This window comes from Meles meles, chromosome 18, assembly GCF_922984935.1.
Source record: "Meles meles chromosome 18, mMelMel3.1 paternal haplotype, whole genome shotgun sequence".
NCBI lineage: Eukaryota > Metazoa > Chordata > Mammalia > Carnivora > Mustelidae > Meles > Meles meles.
In genome coordinates this window covers 62,361,016-62,375,491 of record NC_060083.1, presented here as the reverse complement: position 1 = coordinate 62,375,491, position 14,476 = coordinate 62,361,016, and the positions used below count along the sequence as shown (strand labels likewise).

Sequence of the window (14,476 nt, the reverse complement as noted above, 5' to 3'; positions counted from 1 at the left end):
TAAAAAATCTTTAACCCTCCACGTGATCTACACTAGCTGTACACATGCAGTGTACAGGACCTTTCTGAGATCCCACTTTCCACAAACTCATTGCTGCGGACTCCGTTGTGCTCAGGCTGCTCTCTCTCTATGGGGCATCAAGGGAGCTACCGGTTCCACGGTCAGGTCCTTATCACCCACCCTCCTGAAACAAAATCTCTCCTAAGCACATGCGCGTGCGTGTGTGCACAAGGCTCGCTTCTGTTAAGAAGTGTATGTGACAAAAGCCTCCTCCCCGTCTTAGCTGGCGTTAGGGACGGACTGTGTGTGCCCGCAGATGGATTTACTGGGTCCTGAGCGCCTCTAGCGCTTACTCAGACAAACAGCATCAATCCCAAATCAAACTCTAGACACTCCTAACTAGTAAGAGTGTTTTTATTCCAGACATTATCAAAAAAGTACTTGTAAAGTGGCTTCGCGAAGGCAGAAGTGGGACGTGCCGGCACAGACACGTGAAAAGGCCCTGTGGCACACACCCGTCTTGAAGGCGTCCTGGGCGGCGCTGGCGTCCTTTCCAGGGTTTCAATGATGTACAAATGGCACGGGTTCCGATGCCATATTTTCCCATTAATATCCATCAAGTACCGTAGGATGAAGAGTTTGAAAATGAACGCCCAAAGTCCAGTCTGCACCTAGAGACAGAATCACATGGGTGTGTAAGCAGTCACACAAAGGACCATGCAGTCTCCCAACCCTGAGGACCATTGTTCTCTGTCCTTGGACACAGCGATACTGACTATCACATAGAAAGAGGAAATTCTTTATACAGGAAGGAGGAAGCGCGAGACATGGGGCCTGAGTCTTTCCTGACGCGACCAATCAACTGAAACCCTGGGGGACTTACCGAAGAGGTCACGTCAAAGTGGAAGATCACAGGTCCGGTCTGGTGCTCAGCCTTCAGGAAAGGCAGGAGGGACTGCAGCACTTGGTTCTCATCCACCTGAGCATCGATTAGTCGGATCACTTTTAGGGGCACTTTTTTGCCTCCGAGCTTCATTTTCAATTTGCCATGTAATCTCTGGACATAGAGAGACTTTCCTGTAACATTAAAATATGGAAATTAGGGGGCACCTGGGCTGCTCAGTGGGTTAAGCGTCTGACTCTTGATTTCTGCTCAGGTCACAATTCCAGGGTCTTGGGATGGAGTCCCGTATCAGGCTCCTCGGTCAGCGCTGAGTCTGTTTGTCCCTCTCCCTCTGCTCCTCCCTCCATGCTCTCTCTCAAAGAAACAAAGTCTTAAAACAATGAAATAAAATAAAACATGGAAATCATGTGCCAGGGCTGTGCCCAGGAATAAGAGAATCCAGATTTATTACAAGTCATTTCTCTGCAAAATTCAGAACCGACACGATGTAACATCACGGTAAAGAATACACTTTTGAATCCTCAAATTTCCCTGCTGCTGCCTGCTCAAGATCCTTGCCATGCCCTGGAATGGATGGTGGCCATCTGAATCAAAGGACAGCGGCTGTGTCACCCATGTCCGGGGGAGGGGAGGCACAGGTGTTCCATGCAAAGAAGGTTGTGCTGTTTAGGGGATAAAGTCAAGAGAAGGGAAGTCAAGGGGCATCTATTTCTTCTCAAGACAAAGCAATCACACCTCCCTCTGCTCTCAAGATCCACATCAACCCTGAAGTGGCCAACAGAGTTTAAAAGAGAGGGAGCGGGGCGCCTGGGTGGCTCAGTGGGTTAAGCCTCTGCCTTCGGCTCAGGTCATAATCACAGGGTCCTGGGATCGAGCCCCGCATCGGGCTCTCTGCTCAGCAGGGAGCCTGCTTCCTCCTCTCTCTCTCTCTCTCTGCCTGCCTCTCTGCCTACTTGTGATCTCTCTCTCTCTCTGTCAAATAAATAAATAAATAAAATAATAGAGAGGGAGCTTCAGAGAAGCCTGTTTAGAGGAAGGTGACTTGGCTCCCTGGACTCGCCTGAGCCTGAAACCCAGGGAGAAGGGTGTCGCATTCCAGCATGGGCCCTGATTTACAGCTTCCGAGAATCAAAACCTCCCTGAGACTCAGTTTCCTCCTACAGAGGGCTCTGCCTGAGTTGCCCCTGCAAGATAGGGAACGTCATCCCAAGGTACTTCATGGACATAAATGGGAAAATACGGCATCGGAACCTGTGCCATTTGTACATCACTGAACACTGAACATCAAATGGTCCCTGGGACCCAAGGGGCCCATCCACCCCAGGAACTGTCCTTACCAACGCCTGCTCGCTTGGAGGCCACAATCCCCACACACATCCGGTCGCGGAACACGTCGGCAGCTGACGGCATGTGCTTGGGGACCTGGAAATGATGAGCCAGGTAGGCCTGGATATCCTGGAGGGGCTTCTGAGGGGTGACAAGGACCTTGTGTTGGCTGAAGGCCGAGGGCAGGTGGCAATGCTCCCGCTCAGAGTCACAGATCATCACCAGCTGGAAGTCATCCCGGTGTGGCTGTGAGCACAGGGTCAGGAAGAGCGCCTCCACCTGGCAAGCCACCTCATAGCTCAGCAGGTCCGCATACAGCAGGCTATAGACCCCCTGTTCCCGGGAGCCTGGAGTGAGGCAGCGGCGCAGGAGCAGGGCCACTTCCTCAAACGTGGTTCCCGGGGTGCAGAGCAGTACCTCGTCAAAGGTGGGCAGCGGCTGATGCGGGGTGTGCATGTAGATGGTCAGTGCGGCCGACAGCACCTCAGAGTGGCCACAGACGATGAGGTTGGGCTGGCCGACGTGCAGGCCATTGGGGAGGAACCGCATCACGGGACGTCCACTCATCCAGCCCAGGTGGTCCAGACAGCGGCCGAGGGTCTCCAGGTCCAGAGAGTGGGGCAGGAAGGCACTCATGCACACCATGGACTGCTCCAGGACGGCCTTCAGCTTGCCCACCAGGCTGAACTCACGCCGCAATTTCTCAACCACTGTCCTCTCGTGGTGCCTGGCAGCCTCACCATCGGGCCCCTCGAGGGCCTTCGCAACATCTGTCGGGGTGCAGCCACTTTTGATGAAGGACAGCATGGTGACAGCGGCATCGCTTGGCGTCTGTCTCTTGAGCTCTGTGCTCAGGTACACCAGCTGCTCGGCGGTGTAGTAGTTGAGATAAAAGTACTTGGCCCGCTTCTCTGCCACGAAGTTCTTCCAGTGATCCAGGAAACACTCCATCTCTCTGCTGACGGCCTCCAACAGCGTGGCCACCGGGCCACTGCCCTTGAGCTGGCTTACGGGCGTCAAGCAGAAATCCATTCGAATGGAGACACTGTGCTGGGGGGAGCAGTACACCTCGGCATCCCAGGCCCTGAACAACATGTTTCCAGCACAGTAAAGGGCTATGAAGGCCTGGACAAGCCTCTGCACGCTGCAGAACACCTGTAGCAAACGGAACCAGGAGGCAGACGCCACGGAGTGCGTCAGAGGTCACACAATCGTCCAGAAAGACCCAAACAGAAATATGACCTGAAGTACTTGGGATAATGTCTTTCCACTGGTTCCCTAGGTGGCCTTGAGCACACGGGGTAATCACAGAGGCCTTATTTCCTGATTTATATCAACGCCTCCCACAGGACTCTCTGATAAGGCTAAAGGATGTCATCATAAAGTACAAACGACCTCGAAAGAAAACACCCGTAACAAAGTCCAGAGACAGTTACGTACACAGATATTCCTTTATCGACATGGTTACTTTTTGATTTCAGTGAAGAATGACTAGCTAAATCTTTAAGTCTTGGCGTGTTCTTGCTGACTTCTAGAGTAAACGGAACAAGAGGAGTCTCCTTCTAAGACCTACCCATGGAGTTATCTCCCCGTGATGTGGAGGATTAAGAACGATCTGGTCTGAGCATCTTAAGAAGGGACTACCGACCAAAGGGCCCGTTGGAGCTCGGGCATTTCTTGGGGTCAGGAATTGGGGTGACTTCATTCTGCAGACACGCTGGCTCCCCGCTCCGTGGATTTAGAGCAGAGTGCTTCCTAACAACTAATCCAAAGTCAAACCCTTCTTTCTCTGGCTACTGGGCAGTGACAGTCCTCTGCCCAAACATGAGCTCAAGACATCTGCTTGGTCCCAACGTCATCACAAGTCCTCACCTTGGAAAATATCTCTACTTGAACGTTCCTGTGATCTTTCTTGCCAGACATCAGCATCAATTTATTCAAAAGCTCCTTGAGGTCTTCCAAAGAGTAGACTCGCGCCTCCTCAGGGTCTCCATGGCTCTCCGGCAAGAGCAACTGTAGAACCGTGTCTGGGGAGATCTACGGAACCGTGCACGCTTAGAGGTCACTGTTGTGGAAGAAGAACCCCACCCCCACCCCAACTTGCGGCAGCCTGAACACACCACTGACAGCTGTACCAGGACGCAGGGTGGCTCACCTTCTGGCTATCCCTGGGGGCCCTGATCACATAGACGCCTTTGTCATTGATGGCTGTTGCCAATGACAGGGAGGAAAGTTCGACCGACCCGTGACTTTCCTTCACAGTTTTCAGCCACTCCAAGTTCCTGGCAGAGTCGCGCTGTTGGAACAGGAGGGGAAATAGGCCACGGTATGAGCAACCTTCTTGCCCTTCTTCCTGTGGCTCCGTCTCTGCTCCCCATGGGGCAAGTTCCCCCTCCCCATCCTCTGCCCGCAGCGGAGGCCTTCCTCACCCACTGTCCTCTCACTTAGCCCTCCCGGTCACTGTCCCATGGTGTTGCCCTTTACATAACAGGCTGTCTGGTGGGGACCAATGGCCACTGCCCTGGCTAGCACACGGGGGCACATGGACAGAACAGTTGAGAGGGCTTCATGCTGCCAGGCCCGCAGGTGGGGGTACTGCTGGACAGAGCAGGGCAGTGTGGCCTTACACTCTAAGTGTGCTTCTGGGGACCCCAGCTCCAAATGGAAGCCCTGGGAGCGATTACAGCAAAGACTTCTGTTCAGGCGCAAGCTTCCAGCAGCGGAAGTGGAGACCCCTCTACCCGGTCCTGTTTCTCCTTTCCGCCCTCACCCTCTGGCGGATCTGGCTGGACATCACCTCTGTGTGCCAGCCACGTGACATGGTAGGGGTCTGTGTGGATCCCGGTGCAAATGGTTTACTTACACTAACACGTTCATTCCTTTCTCTGATAAAAAATGAATTTACGGGGGTGCCTGTCTGGCTCAGTCGGGGGGGCATGCAATTCTTGATCTCAGGGTCCCGAGTTCATGCTCCATGTTGGGTGTGGAGAGCTTATTTAAAGAAATCTAATTCATGCCAATTGTGGGAAACGTGGAAAGAACCAAGAAATATATAGTAAAAAGTAACAGATATCACCATTCAAAAGGAAACACGGGTCATAGATCAGTCTTTTTTCCATGTGTGTTTTGCACGGTGGAAACTGCTGTTATTTACATGAAATTTTGAGTCCCACTTTCTATCTACCATAACAAGGAAAAGATAACAGTTCCACATACGAAGAAAAACTGGTCTCAAACATCATTTTAACATAGACCACACAGGTGGGGTGACCTGTAGTCCTGCCCCTTGTGATGCCAAATGAGATCCTGTGCACAGCTTCGTGTGCTCAGATGAAGCCAGAAAGAAGACTTACCAGTTTACGGGGCAGGTGCAGGTCATTCTCCAGGGCCTTCCACAGTTCTTCAAGATGTATCATGAACTCCTCAAATCCTGCACTCACATCCAGCTTATACAGCAGCGACGCGTAGCCCTGCACGGCATCATGGAAGCAAGCTACCCGGTCCACGTCGATGTCATTCTCCCCCGCAGAGATTGAGGCGAGGTCCACAAACACCTTTAGTTCGTTGATGTCTTGGGGTGAGGAGAGACAGGTAAGTGCCCAAGGGCTCTAGGACGATCCCACACTCAGACCTCGAACAAGAACACTTAGGCTATAAATGGATAGTGATGGGTTTTTAGGGCCTAATCCACTTTTTGTTTTTTAGTACAAATCTGGGGCCACATTTCCTCCACTGTTGATGCTGACGCCACTGGCCAACATCTGGCCTCACAGAGCGGCAACATGCAGACATGGCACAAGGCCTCCGTGCACTTTGTCGTGTATGATCCACCCAACATCACTATTTAATATGAAAAGAAATGATTTCACCTGGTAAATGCAATGTTGCCAGTTAACTATAAAGAAATGAAGCTAATTCTCTTTGGACGACTTACTAACCAAAGGCTGTGCCCCAGAGTGGGCCAAGCAGCCCCCCATTGAGGGTACTGAGCACCCAGATGAGCTCCCGTCCTGCACACCAGAGCTGCTGCCGCCCCTTCCTGCTTCCTCCACCTATCTTCCTCACCTCTCTGTCCCCCTCCATGCATCCCCTCCGCCAGAGGCACCTAAGCCACATGGCAAAAAAGGCTTCCAAGCTCTTGGCCAAAAAAAGAAATGCACGTAACATTAATGAGCTGATGTAATGAAATCTCTTTGGTGGATAAGAGCTTATCTTGTCTTCTAGTTAAAATCAACCAAAGGAAAAAGCTAAAGAGGGTAAGTTTGTATGAAAATGATATCCAACTATTCACAACAAGCCTCCAGAGCAAGGGCAAAAAGCAGTGAAGGAAATAGTTTTTATGCCAAAACGTATGAAATACTGCCATGATGCCTAATCGATGAGGCATGCACGGCACATCCTGAAGGGACGCAGACAGTGCGTCTGTTTTTTACACAGCATGTGTCCAAGCAAAGGGACTGCCTGCAAATTTATGAAACCCTCCCGTGAGCCCTCTTAACGCTCTCTCCCTTCTCCCAGCAACCTCAATGACCAGCTGTACCTCCGAGAGCCTCCTGGACCCAGCGGATGAACTCCTTGCTCAGCGACAGCTCACGCAGACACTGGCACCGGGTCTCACTGATGTCCTGCAGCAGCTTTTTGGCATGGATCAGCTGCTCGCTGATCTGGTCCAGCTTCTCGTGGCAATAGTTGTTGAAGTTGTCAGTCTGCGAGACAGAGCTCTACTGTGGGCTGAACCTGGCTACCTGGAACCCTAGAGTCCAAGCAGTGGCGCCGACCATCCCAAAGGCCCCGGTCTGCCCTTCTTGGACTTGCAGCAGCTAAAGGCAGGTGCATGAAGCTCCTGACCGGAAGCTGCAACAGTAGAGCCCTCGCTGCCGTCTCCCCATCGGCCCACAGTAACTACTGTTCCCCTACCTGGCGCTCCACGAAGCAACTTACACAAGAACTCTGCCAGGTGCACATTGTTACTTCCCCGTTTGGTGGGTAAAGAAATGAAGGCCCAGAGCAGTGACCGATTTGAGAACACGCTGCTGGGAGCCGAGGCTACGTGTGCCTCGTTCCAAATTTTGTGTTTGATTTTCATCATCTTTTAAGTGTCTCTGTCGCACCACAGATCGTGGGGTGCCTTATAAATGCCCACCTGAAGAAACACAGAACAAAGCACCTGCTTCTTCGGCACAGCAGAGGCGGCTCACCGTGCGCCACCCCGTGCCGGCCCTGGCAGATGTGCACAGAGAGGGGACCAGAACAATCCCTTATTTTTGCCTCTCCAGACTCCTACCTGATGAGACCAGATGACCCTTTCCAAATGCCTGGCTACCAAAAGAGGGTCACTGCCCATTCCCACATTCTCAACTCTCATGCCAACCTGAGAAAATGCTCACTTGCCAGGAGCACTCATATCAACTCACTATAAACAGGTGAGAACGAAGCCCTTGGCATGATCAGGCATCAGGTGAAATGCAAACAAGAAATCCTGGGGGGGCTGTGAAACCATCCTGTCTGGCCTCCAGAGCCCGGAGAGCCCATGGGAGCCCCCACCCCCACCCTAAGGGTCCCTGGTAAACAACTTACAAAGTTTAACAAAGTGTGCAGAACACTGAAGTCTCCGGTCAGGCCCAAATTCTCCTTGACCTTCAAAATGACCTGGGCTGAGCCGACAGCCTGGTGCAGGTGATGGTACTCCCTGATCTGCCCAACGCGACACCTGATCCAGTCCCCTCGGTCGCTGGGGTCCAGGACACACATACTCTGGAGATCCAAGGTGAGTTGGCTATACCTATTCACAAAATCCTTGAATACGGTGTCAACCTCCTGAAAGGTGATCTCTCCGGACCTCAGATCCTCATACAGTTTCATCAACTTCTCTAAACAAGGGAGATACAGACAGTCATATGCCTCCTCAGCCTGAAGAGTCTGCCTTTCCATCTCCTCCCCGGGCTCGCTCAGCATTTCGGCCGCGTCTTCCCAGAAGACCTGGAAAATGTGGCTCTTCTTTAGCTGGTCCACCTTTTCGGCCATCTCCCGGACTTGGGGGCTCAGGTTGTAATATGTCGTCCTCTTCACATCCGGGGAGCTGAGTGACAACCTCACTGTCACGGCGTCACTCAGTCCTTTACTGTTGAGATCTTCTAAGTGTCTTTCCGCCATCTCTTCCAGATCCACTTTGAAACCATAAAGGAAGGTCAGAAGTCGAACCTCTGCTCACCACACCATTTTATTTTATTTCCCCCATATTTACTGTCTTCCTCACTGCTCCTAAGAAAACTCACACAAACACATTTGCTGGCATTTTTCCTCACTAAGAAGCCATTTGTCTCCCTGACAAACCCCACCCCACTCCCAGTTTGCTCATGAATTTTCACAACAAAGCAAGCACGGTCTTTCCTGGGCAGGGATGACAGTGTGGACATTGCCTATTTCACTCCCTCCCCACATCCTGCACTCCAGGGCCAGAACAGACACGGTCTTGGCTGGGAAGAGCAGAAAATGAGATGTGACAGCCAGAGCAGGGAAGGAGTCGTAAAGCAGTGGTGAAGGTCAAGCTGGGCCCCCGGACATGGAAGCCCAGGCTGCAGCGGGGAGGCCAGGACTCAGCCAGGTTCCTGCCACAGGATTTCCAGCAACATCTACACCGGTCATATGGCCGCTGGAGGGGGGGAGCTGGTGAGAAGTGAGAAGGCCTGGCTTGAAAGGCAGGAGAAGAGGTCCGACTTTCTTGCCCACCCCATTCTAGATAGCAGGCCAGCCACTCCTTCCACCCCAGCAAGCGACAGCTGCTAATGTGGAAGGCGCTCTGTGGCCGCCAAGCTGGGGACCGCAAGGCTGGCCAGCCCCAGAGAAGACCTGTCCACCGCAGGACCAGCTGCACCACCCTCAAGGTCTTCCGTGGGTTTGCTGGGCCCCCTCTCCATACAGAGAGCAAAGTAATTCCCAGACATACGTGATAAATCTCTCATGTGAAAGACAAACATGGAAACAGAGCAACATAAAGAAGACTCGGAGGAAACAGGAAGCTCTGGGAGTAAAAGACAAGGAAAACCTCTAGGAGGGCCGGGGCGGCCCCGTCCGTTGAGTGCCAGCTCTTGGTTTCAGAGTCCTGAGATCCAGCCCCCTCGGATCTGCGCTCAGCAGGTGTGTTCGGGGTCCTCGCTCTCTCCCTCTGCTCCTCCCCCTGCTCGCTCCCTCTCAAACAAATGAATAAATCTTTTTTTTTTTAAAGATTTTATTTATTCATTTGACAGAGAGAGAGATCACAAGTAGGCAGAGAGGCAGGCAGAGAGAGAGAGGAGGAAGCAGGCTCCCTGCGGAGCAGAGAGCCCGATGCGGGGCTCGATCCCAGGACCCTGAGATCATGACCTGAGCTGAAGGCAGCGGCTTAATCCACTGAGCCACCCAGGCGCCCCCAAATGAATAAATCTTTTTTTTTTTTTTTAATAGATTTTTTTTTTATTTATTTATTTGACAGACAGAGATCACAAGTAGGCAGAGAGGCAGGCAGAGAGAGAGAGGAGGAAGCAGGCTGTCCACAGAGCAGAGAGCCCGATGCAGGGCTCTATCCCAGAATCCTGGGATCATGACCTGAGCCGAAGGCAGAGGCTTTAACCCACTGAGCCACCCAGGCGCCCCCCAAATGAATAAATCTTAAGAAGAAGAAGAGGAACGATGACAAGGAAGACCTCTAAACCAAAACTGTCAATAATCTCAGAAAAACAAAACACCGCAGTTCTGAATAAGAGCAAGGTAGTATAAAGAAAGGTCATTCAGAGAAAAAGCTGTTCCCATCAATCAAATATTTGTGTGAAGTCAAACGAAAAACACGATGCAAACGTTGATGGTTATGTTGTAGAAATCTCTCCAAAAGCAGGGCAGAAACCAAAGAGAAAGGCAAGAGAAGAGGAAGTTTAGGGAAGGCTGATGGCCGCCCTGGGAGGTCAAGCACCCAACGATGCACATTTTCCTGAGAGAAAAACTAACCACTTAAATAACTCAGGAGAAGTGCCCAGGAGTCAAGGATGTGGATTTCTGGACCAGAAAGACCCATCCTATTATGCCCAATGTGGTAGACGGAAACCAACCCTGACCAAGGCACATCGTTACGAACTTGCAGGAGAGTGGGGCCAAAAAGCTCTGGAGAGCCTCCAGAGAGAGTACGCGTGGCCCACACACAGGCTCGGTCGTGAGCTTCCCATCTGAATTCCCAGCAGTGACCAGGATGGTGCAGCAACGCATCCGAGATCCTGCAGGATTTCTGCTGTGTAATTCCACCTGGCTGGCAGTTACACTGCTGCAAGGGCAGACATCCTCGGACGTGCAAGGATTTGAGACGTGTTTCCTCTCTCGGGGGTGAGCAAGGAACAGAGAACTCGTTCGACTAAACAGACATGAGAGACGGGAATCACGGAGTCTGGGAAATAGATCTCACTGGGGAGAGACATAAAGGAAACCCCTAAGATGGCAAAAGAAGATTCTAGAATTACAACCCTGCAGTCTGGGGGAACCCTTCCAGAAGATCTGATTGATTGCTTTGTGAGGAAATTCAGACGGTTGATCAAGAGCCCAGGGTTGAATGAAAACAAATACACTGAAAACAAAGCAGAGGAGAAAATGAGAATTTTAACTCCAGAGACGACAAAGCTGGTGCAAGAGATAGAAAACCAGGACGGCCTCTTTCACAGCTTGGTTGTGAACAGTGTATTTACACAGATGTGATCGCGGAACCCTGAGTGGTGAGCGCACTGAAATCCTGACAGGACTGGGAACAGAGGGAGGCTGGAAGGGGTGCATCCATGTGCAGAGCCTGGAGAAACAGAGACCCAGTCCTGTTCCACAGGGCCTGATGCTGCAGCCTGAATGGTGAAGGGGGTGTCTAAGCACACCATGTGGGAGCATGGGGATAAATCCCAAAAGAATTAAGGAGGCGCGTGTGACTTGCCTCCCCTGAGGCTGCCATGGGACTCGTGTTTACTTTACTCTCCGCCCCTCTGACCCCTCTCCCCCAGCGCCCTCTCAATGTCATTTGTGTTAACACTGAGGAGTATCACCTTTTATCAGATGTTTCACCTGCTCACACAACCTCAGGAGACTGTCCACGTATTTCTTCTCTCTCTTCAGAAATTTCAGCTCATCCTTTCTCCAGTCCAGCACCTCCTTCATGTCGTGCTTTTTCTCTTGGGGTAAAAGATCTTTTCTCTCTGGAAGAAAAAAGTAACTCAACAGAACAAATAAGCAGAGCCTTTTCCTTGCAACGGTCTCCTCCACATCCCTTTGAAGATGCTCCATGTTCACGGCTACAGGGAGGGACAAGGGGGCTGTGTGCACAGCCACACGGGAAAGACGCCTATGAGCTCGGCTGCGTGGAGAGAGAAAGGGCAGGTCTAACTAAGTCACCATTTTATCACTTTCCCAAGGTTTTCCGGAGGCTTAGAAACCATCCGCTCCCCACTTAGTGACAGGAAGAGCCACTCTTGTAAAGATGACGAGGGTCGCCCCCCTACAGAATACATAGGCAAGTGCAATCATTGCCCACTAACCTGAAGCCCAGACCCCACCCAGGTACTCACTTATCTGCCAGATGTCCAGAAACTGATCTGAGTGCTTCGCGATGAGCTCCAGGTGCCCAATTAAAATGGTGCCATTCAGGAGATCCTCACTGACTTTTGTGAACACAGAGTCGGCAGTAACCAGCAGCCTCTTGCCGTCCTCAGTAACATTGGCTAATATCTTCTCATCAGTTCCTGATCAGGTGGGGAACAAAGTTAGAACAGTGGACGCCCGCTTCTCCTCCCAACTCTACGAAGCATGGGGGTCCCCAACAGCCTCCTCATTGACCTGCCCCCACGTCCACAGGGGACAAGTGAAGGTCATTCTGTGTCTCCAGACGTGCTTCTCCCTTCACCCAATTCTGCTTCTGCCTGGAAGGCTTCCCAAATGACCCTGTTCATGAAAAGGATTCCTCCCATGGTGGCAATCAGGCAGGAGAGCCACATTGCTCTGGGTTTTAAAACCTGGGCCCCTTCAGTATATGCTGAATATCATTCTTTTTTGTTTTTTTTTAAAGATTTTTATTTATTTATTTGTCAGAGAGAGAGAGCGAGAGCGAGCACAGGCAGACAGAGTGGCAGGCAGAGACAGAGAGAGAAGCAGGCTCCCTGCGGAGCACGATGTGGGACTCGATCCCAGGATGCTGGGATCATGACCTGAGCCGAAGGCAGCCGCTTAACCAACTGAGCCACCCAGGCGTCCCCTGAATATCATTCTTAAACCACTGTCTCCTCTATGTGCCCCCATCTTGAGAATCCATCCAGGGGAAGAGTGGCTGTATTCGCACCCAGCAAGGGTGACCCAGATGGTTTTAAGGGAGTGTTTTCGTAGCATATGGAAACAGAGATACATCAATGCGAGGATTGGATTCTATGCACATCTTGGCCTTCTCGCAAAATTTTGAATTTGAATTTGAAGATCAATCTAGAAAACAGAATTTTTAAATATATTTAATTCAACCCCCAGAGAGGCCTTCCCTCCCAGTAATTTTAGGGTTGTGTGGCATGATGAGAAGACCAGATTTCTCTGTGCCATTAAAAGCACAGCAGCTTTGTTCATAATTGCAAATTCTTGGAAGCAGCACCAAGATGTCCTGCAGTGGGTGAAAGGACAAACTGCGGTCCGTCCCGACTATGGAAGATTATTTGGTGACAAAAACAAAGGTACAGGCGGAGGAGTAGCAGGCGGAGGGGACATCCGGCAGCAGGAAATGGAGCCAGATGGTTTATCAAACCATTCCGAACACCTACAAATCCACCAGGAGATCGAAGAGAACAAGGGCAGCAATTCTAGAAACAGAAAATCGACACTTTCTGAAAGGTAGGACCAGCGGAGAAATGAATCCAAAGCGACGGGAAGATAGACCGCGGGGGGAAGGACCGGCTCCCGCCGAGTGGCAGAGCACAGGAGCACAAAATCAGAACTTTTAAAAGTCTGCTCCACTGAGCGACATCGCTCCAGAGGCTAAGCCAGGGTGAAGCCCACGTGGGGACAGTGTGGTCTCAGGTCCCGCAGGGTCACAGAAGGATCGGGGGTTGTCTGAGTGCCGCCGAGCTCGCAGGTCTTAGAGTGGGGAAGCCGGCTATGGAGACAGAGCCGAGGAGTGAGCTCGCAGCTTGGGATTACCTTAAACTGTGATCTGTGTCACACTTAGGCCACTGCTCCTTGAGCAGGGACCCCACAAGTGGCAGATCTGGGGCTGCCCCCCTGGAAGATCAGCAGGGATCTGCTGGGTTTGGAGACTCCAGGAAGGGCTGTGTGCCAGAGACAGAGACGCTTGGTCGCAGGCTGGGTGAGCTTGGAGCGCAGCTGGAGGCCAGGGAGACGGGAGTGATTCAACGCTTTTCTCTGGGGGGCGCACTGAGGAGTGGAGCCCCGAGCTCTCGCCTCCTCAGGGCCAGAGACTGGGAGGCCTCCACTTTCGTTCCAGTCCTCCGGGGCTCGCCAGAAAGCGTTCAGGGAACAAAAACAAACCCCCGCGGATTACTTAGCCCGGCCCCCGGCTGCAGCAAGGGTGGCACAATTCCACCTCGGGCAAAGACACTTGAGAATCACTACAACAGGCCCGTCCCCGAGAAGATGAGCAAGAAATCCAGCCAAGACCAAGTTCACTCATGGAGAACAGCGGAATTCCAGAGGAGGAGAAATCAAAGCATGGAATTCATGGCTTTCTCCCCATGATTCTTTAGTCTTGCAAAGTTAATTAATTAAAAAAAAAATTTTTTTTCTTATTCTGATCTTTTTTAACTTTTACTCCTTCCTCTTTTAACATTTTTTACTACTTTATCTTAACAATACCTTTCATAAAAAAATCTTTTTGAAACTTCGTTATTATAATCATATTTTATTCTTCATTATATCTAACTTTATTTTTTGTATACACGTACGGTTTTTTCTTCTAAAAAAATTTGGGACACAGCTTCTTCTAATAGATCAAAATATACCCTAAATCCAGCACAGGGCTTTGTTCTAGTCTCCAGCCTGAGCAAATTCTCCCCACTTTCTTTTTCTTTCTTTTCCCAACCAACTTATATGTATATATACATACATATACATATACACATATACAGTTATATATATATATATGTGTGTGTGTGTGTGTTTCTTTCATTAAAATTTTGGGAGGTACTTTCTTCTAATAGACCAAAATACCAAAATTAAGTGGGTGGCTCTGTTCTATTTACCTGTCTAATATATATA

General features: G+C 50.9%; 1 protein-coding gene across 4 annotated transcripts in view; it reads right to left on the bottom strand.

The window, feature by feature from the left end:
• RNF213 (ring finger protein 213) overlaps nt 1–14,476 on the bottom strand; it is a 104,165-nt gene that overhangs the window by 45,782 nt on the left and 43,907 nt on the right. For all 4 annotated transcript variants that reach the window (XM_045984009.1, XM_045984013.1, XM_045984010.1 and 1 more), the window contains 10 exons: nt 11,797–11,970; nt 11,278–11,427; nt 7,808–8,397; nt 6,771–6,936; nt 5,584–5,801; nt 4,386–4,526; nt 4,103–4,267; nt 2,242–3,385; nt 884–1,077; nt 516–671 (listed from right to left, as the gene is read on the bottom strand). In XM_045984009.1, coding sequence (XP_045839965.1) covers nt 516–671; nt 884–1,077; nt 2,242–3,385; nt 4,103–4,267; nt 4,386–4,526; nt 5,584–5,801; nt 6,771–6,936; nt 7,808–8,397; nt 11,278–11,427; nt 11,797–11,970 — 3,098 coding nt within the window. The remainder of the gene's footprint in view (nt 1–515; nt 672–883; nt 1,078–2,241; nt 3,386–4,102; nt 4,268–4,385; nt 4,527–5,583; nt 5,802–6,770; nt 6,937–7,807; nt 8,398–11,277; nt 11,428–11,796; nt 11,971–14,476) is intronic.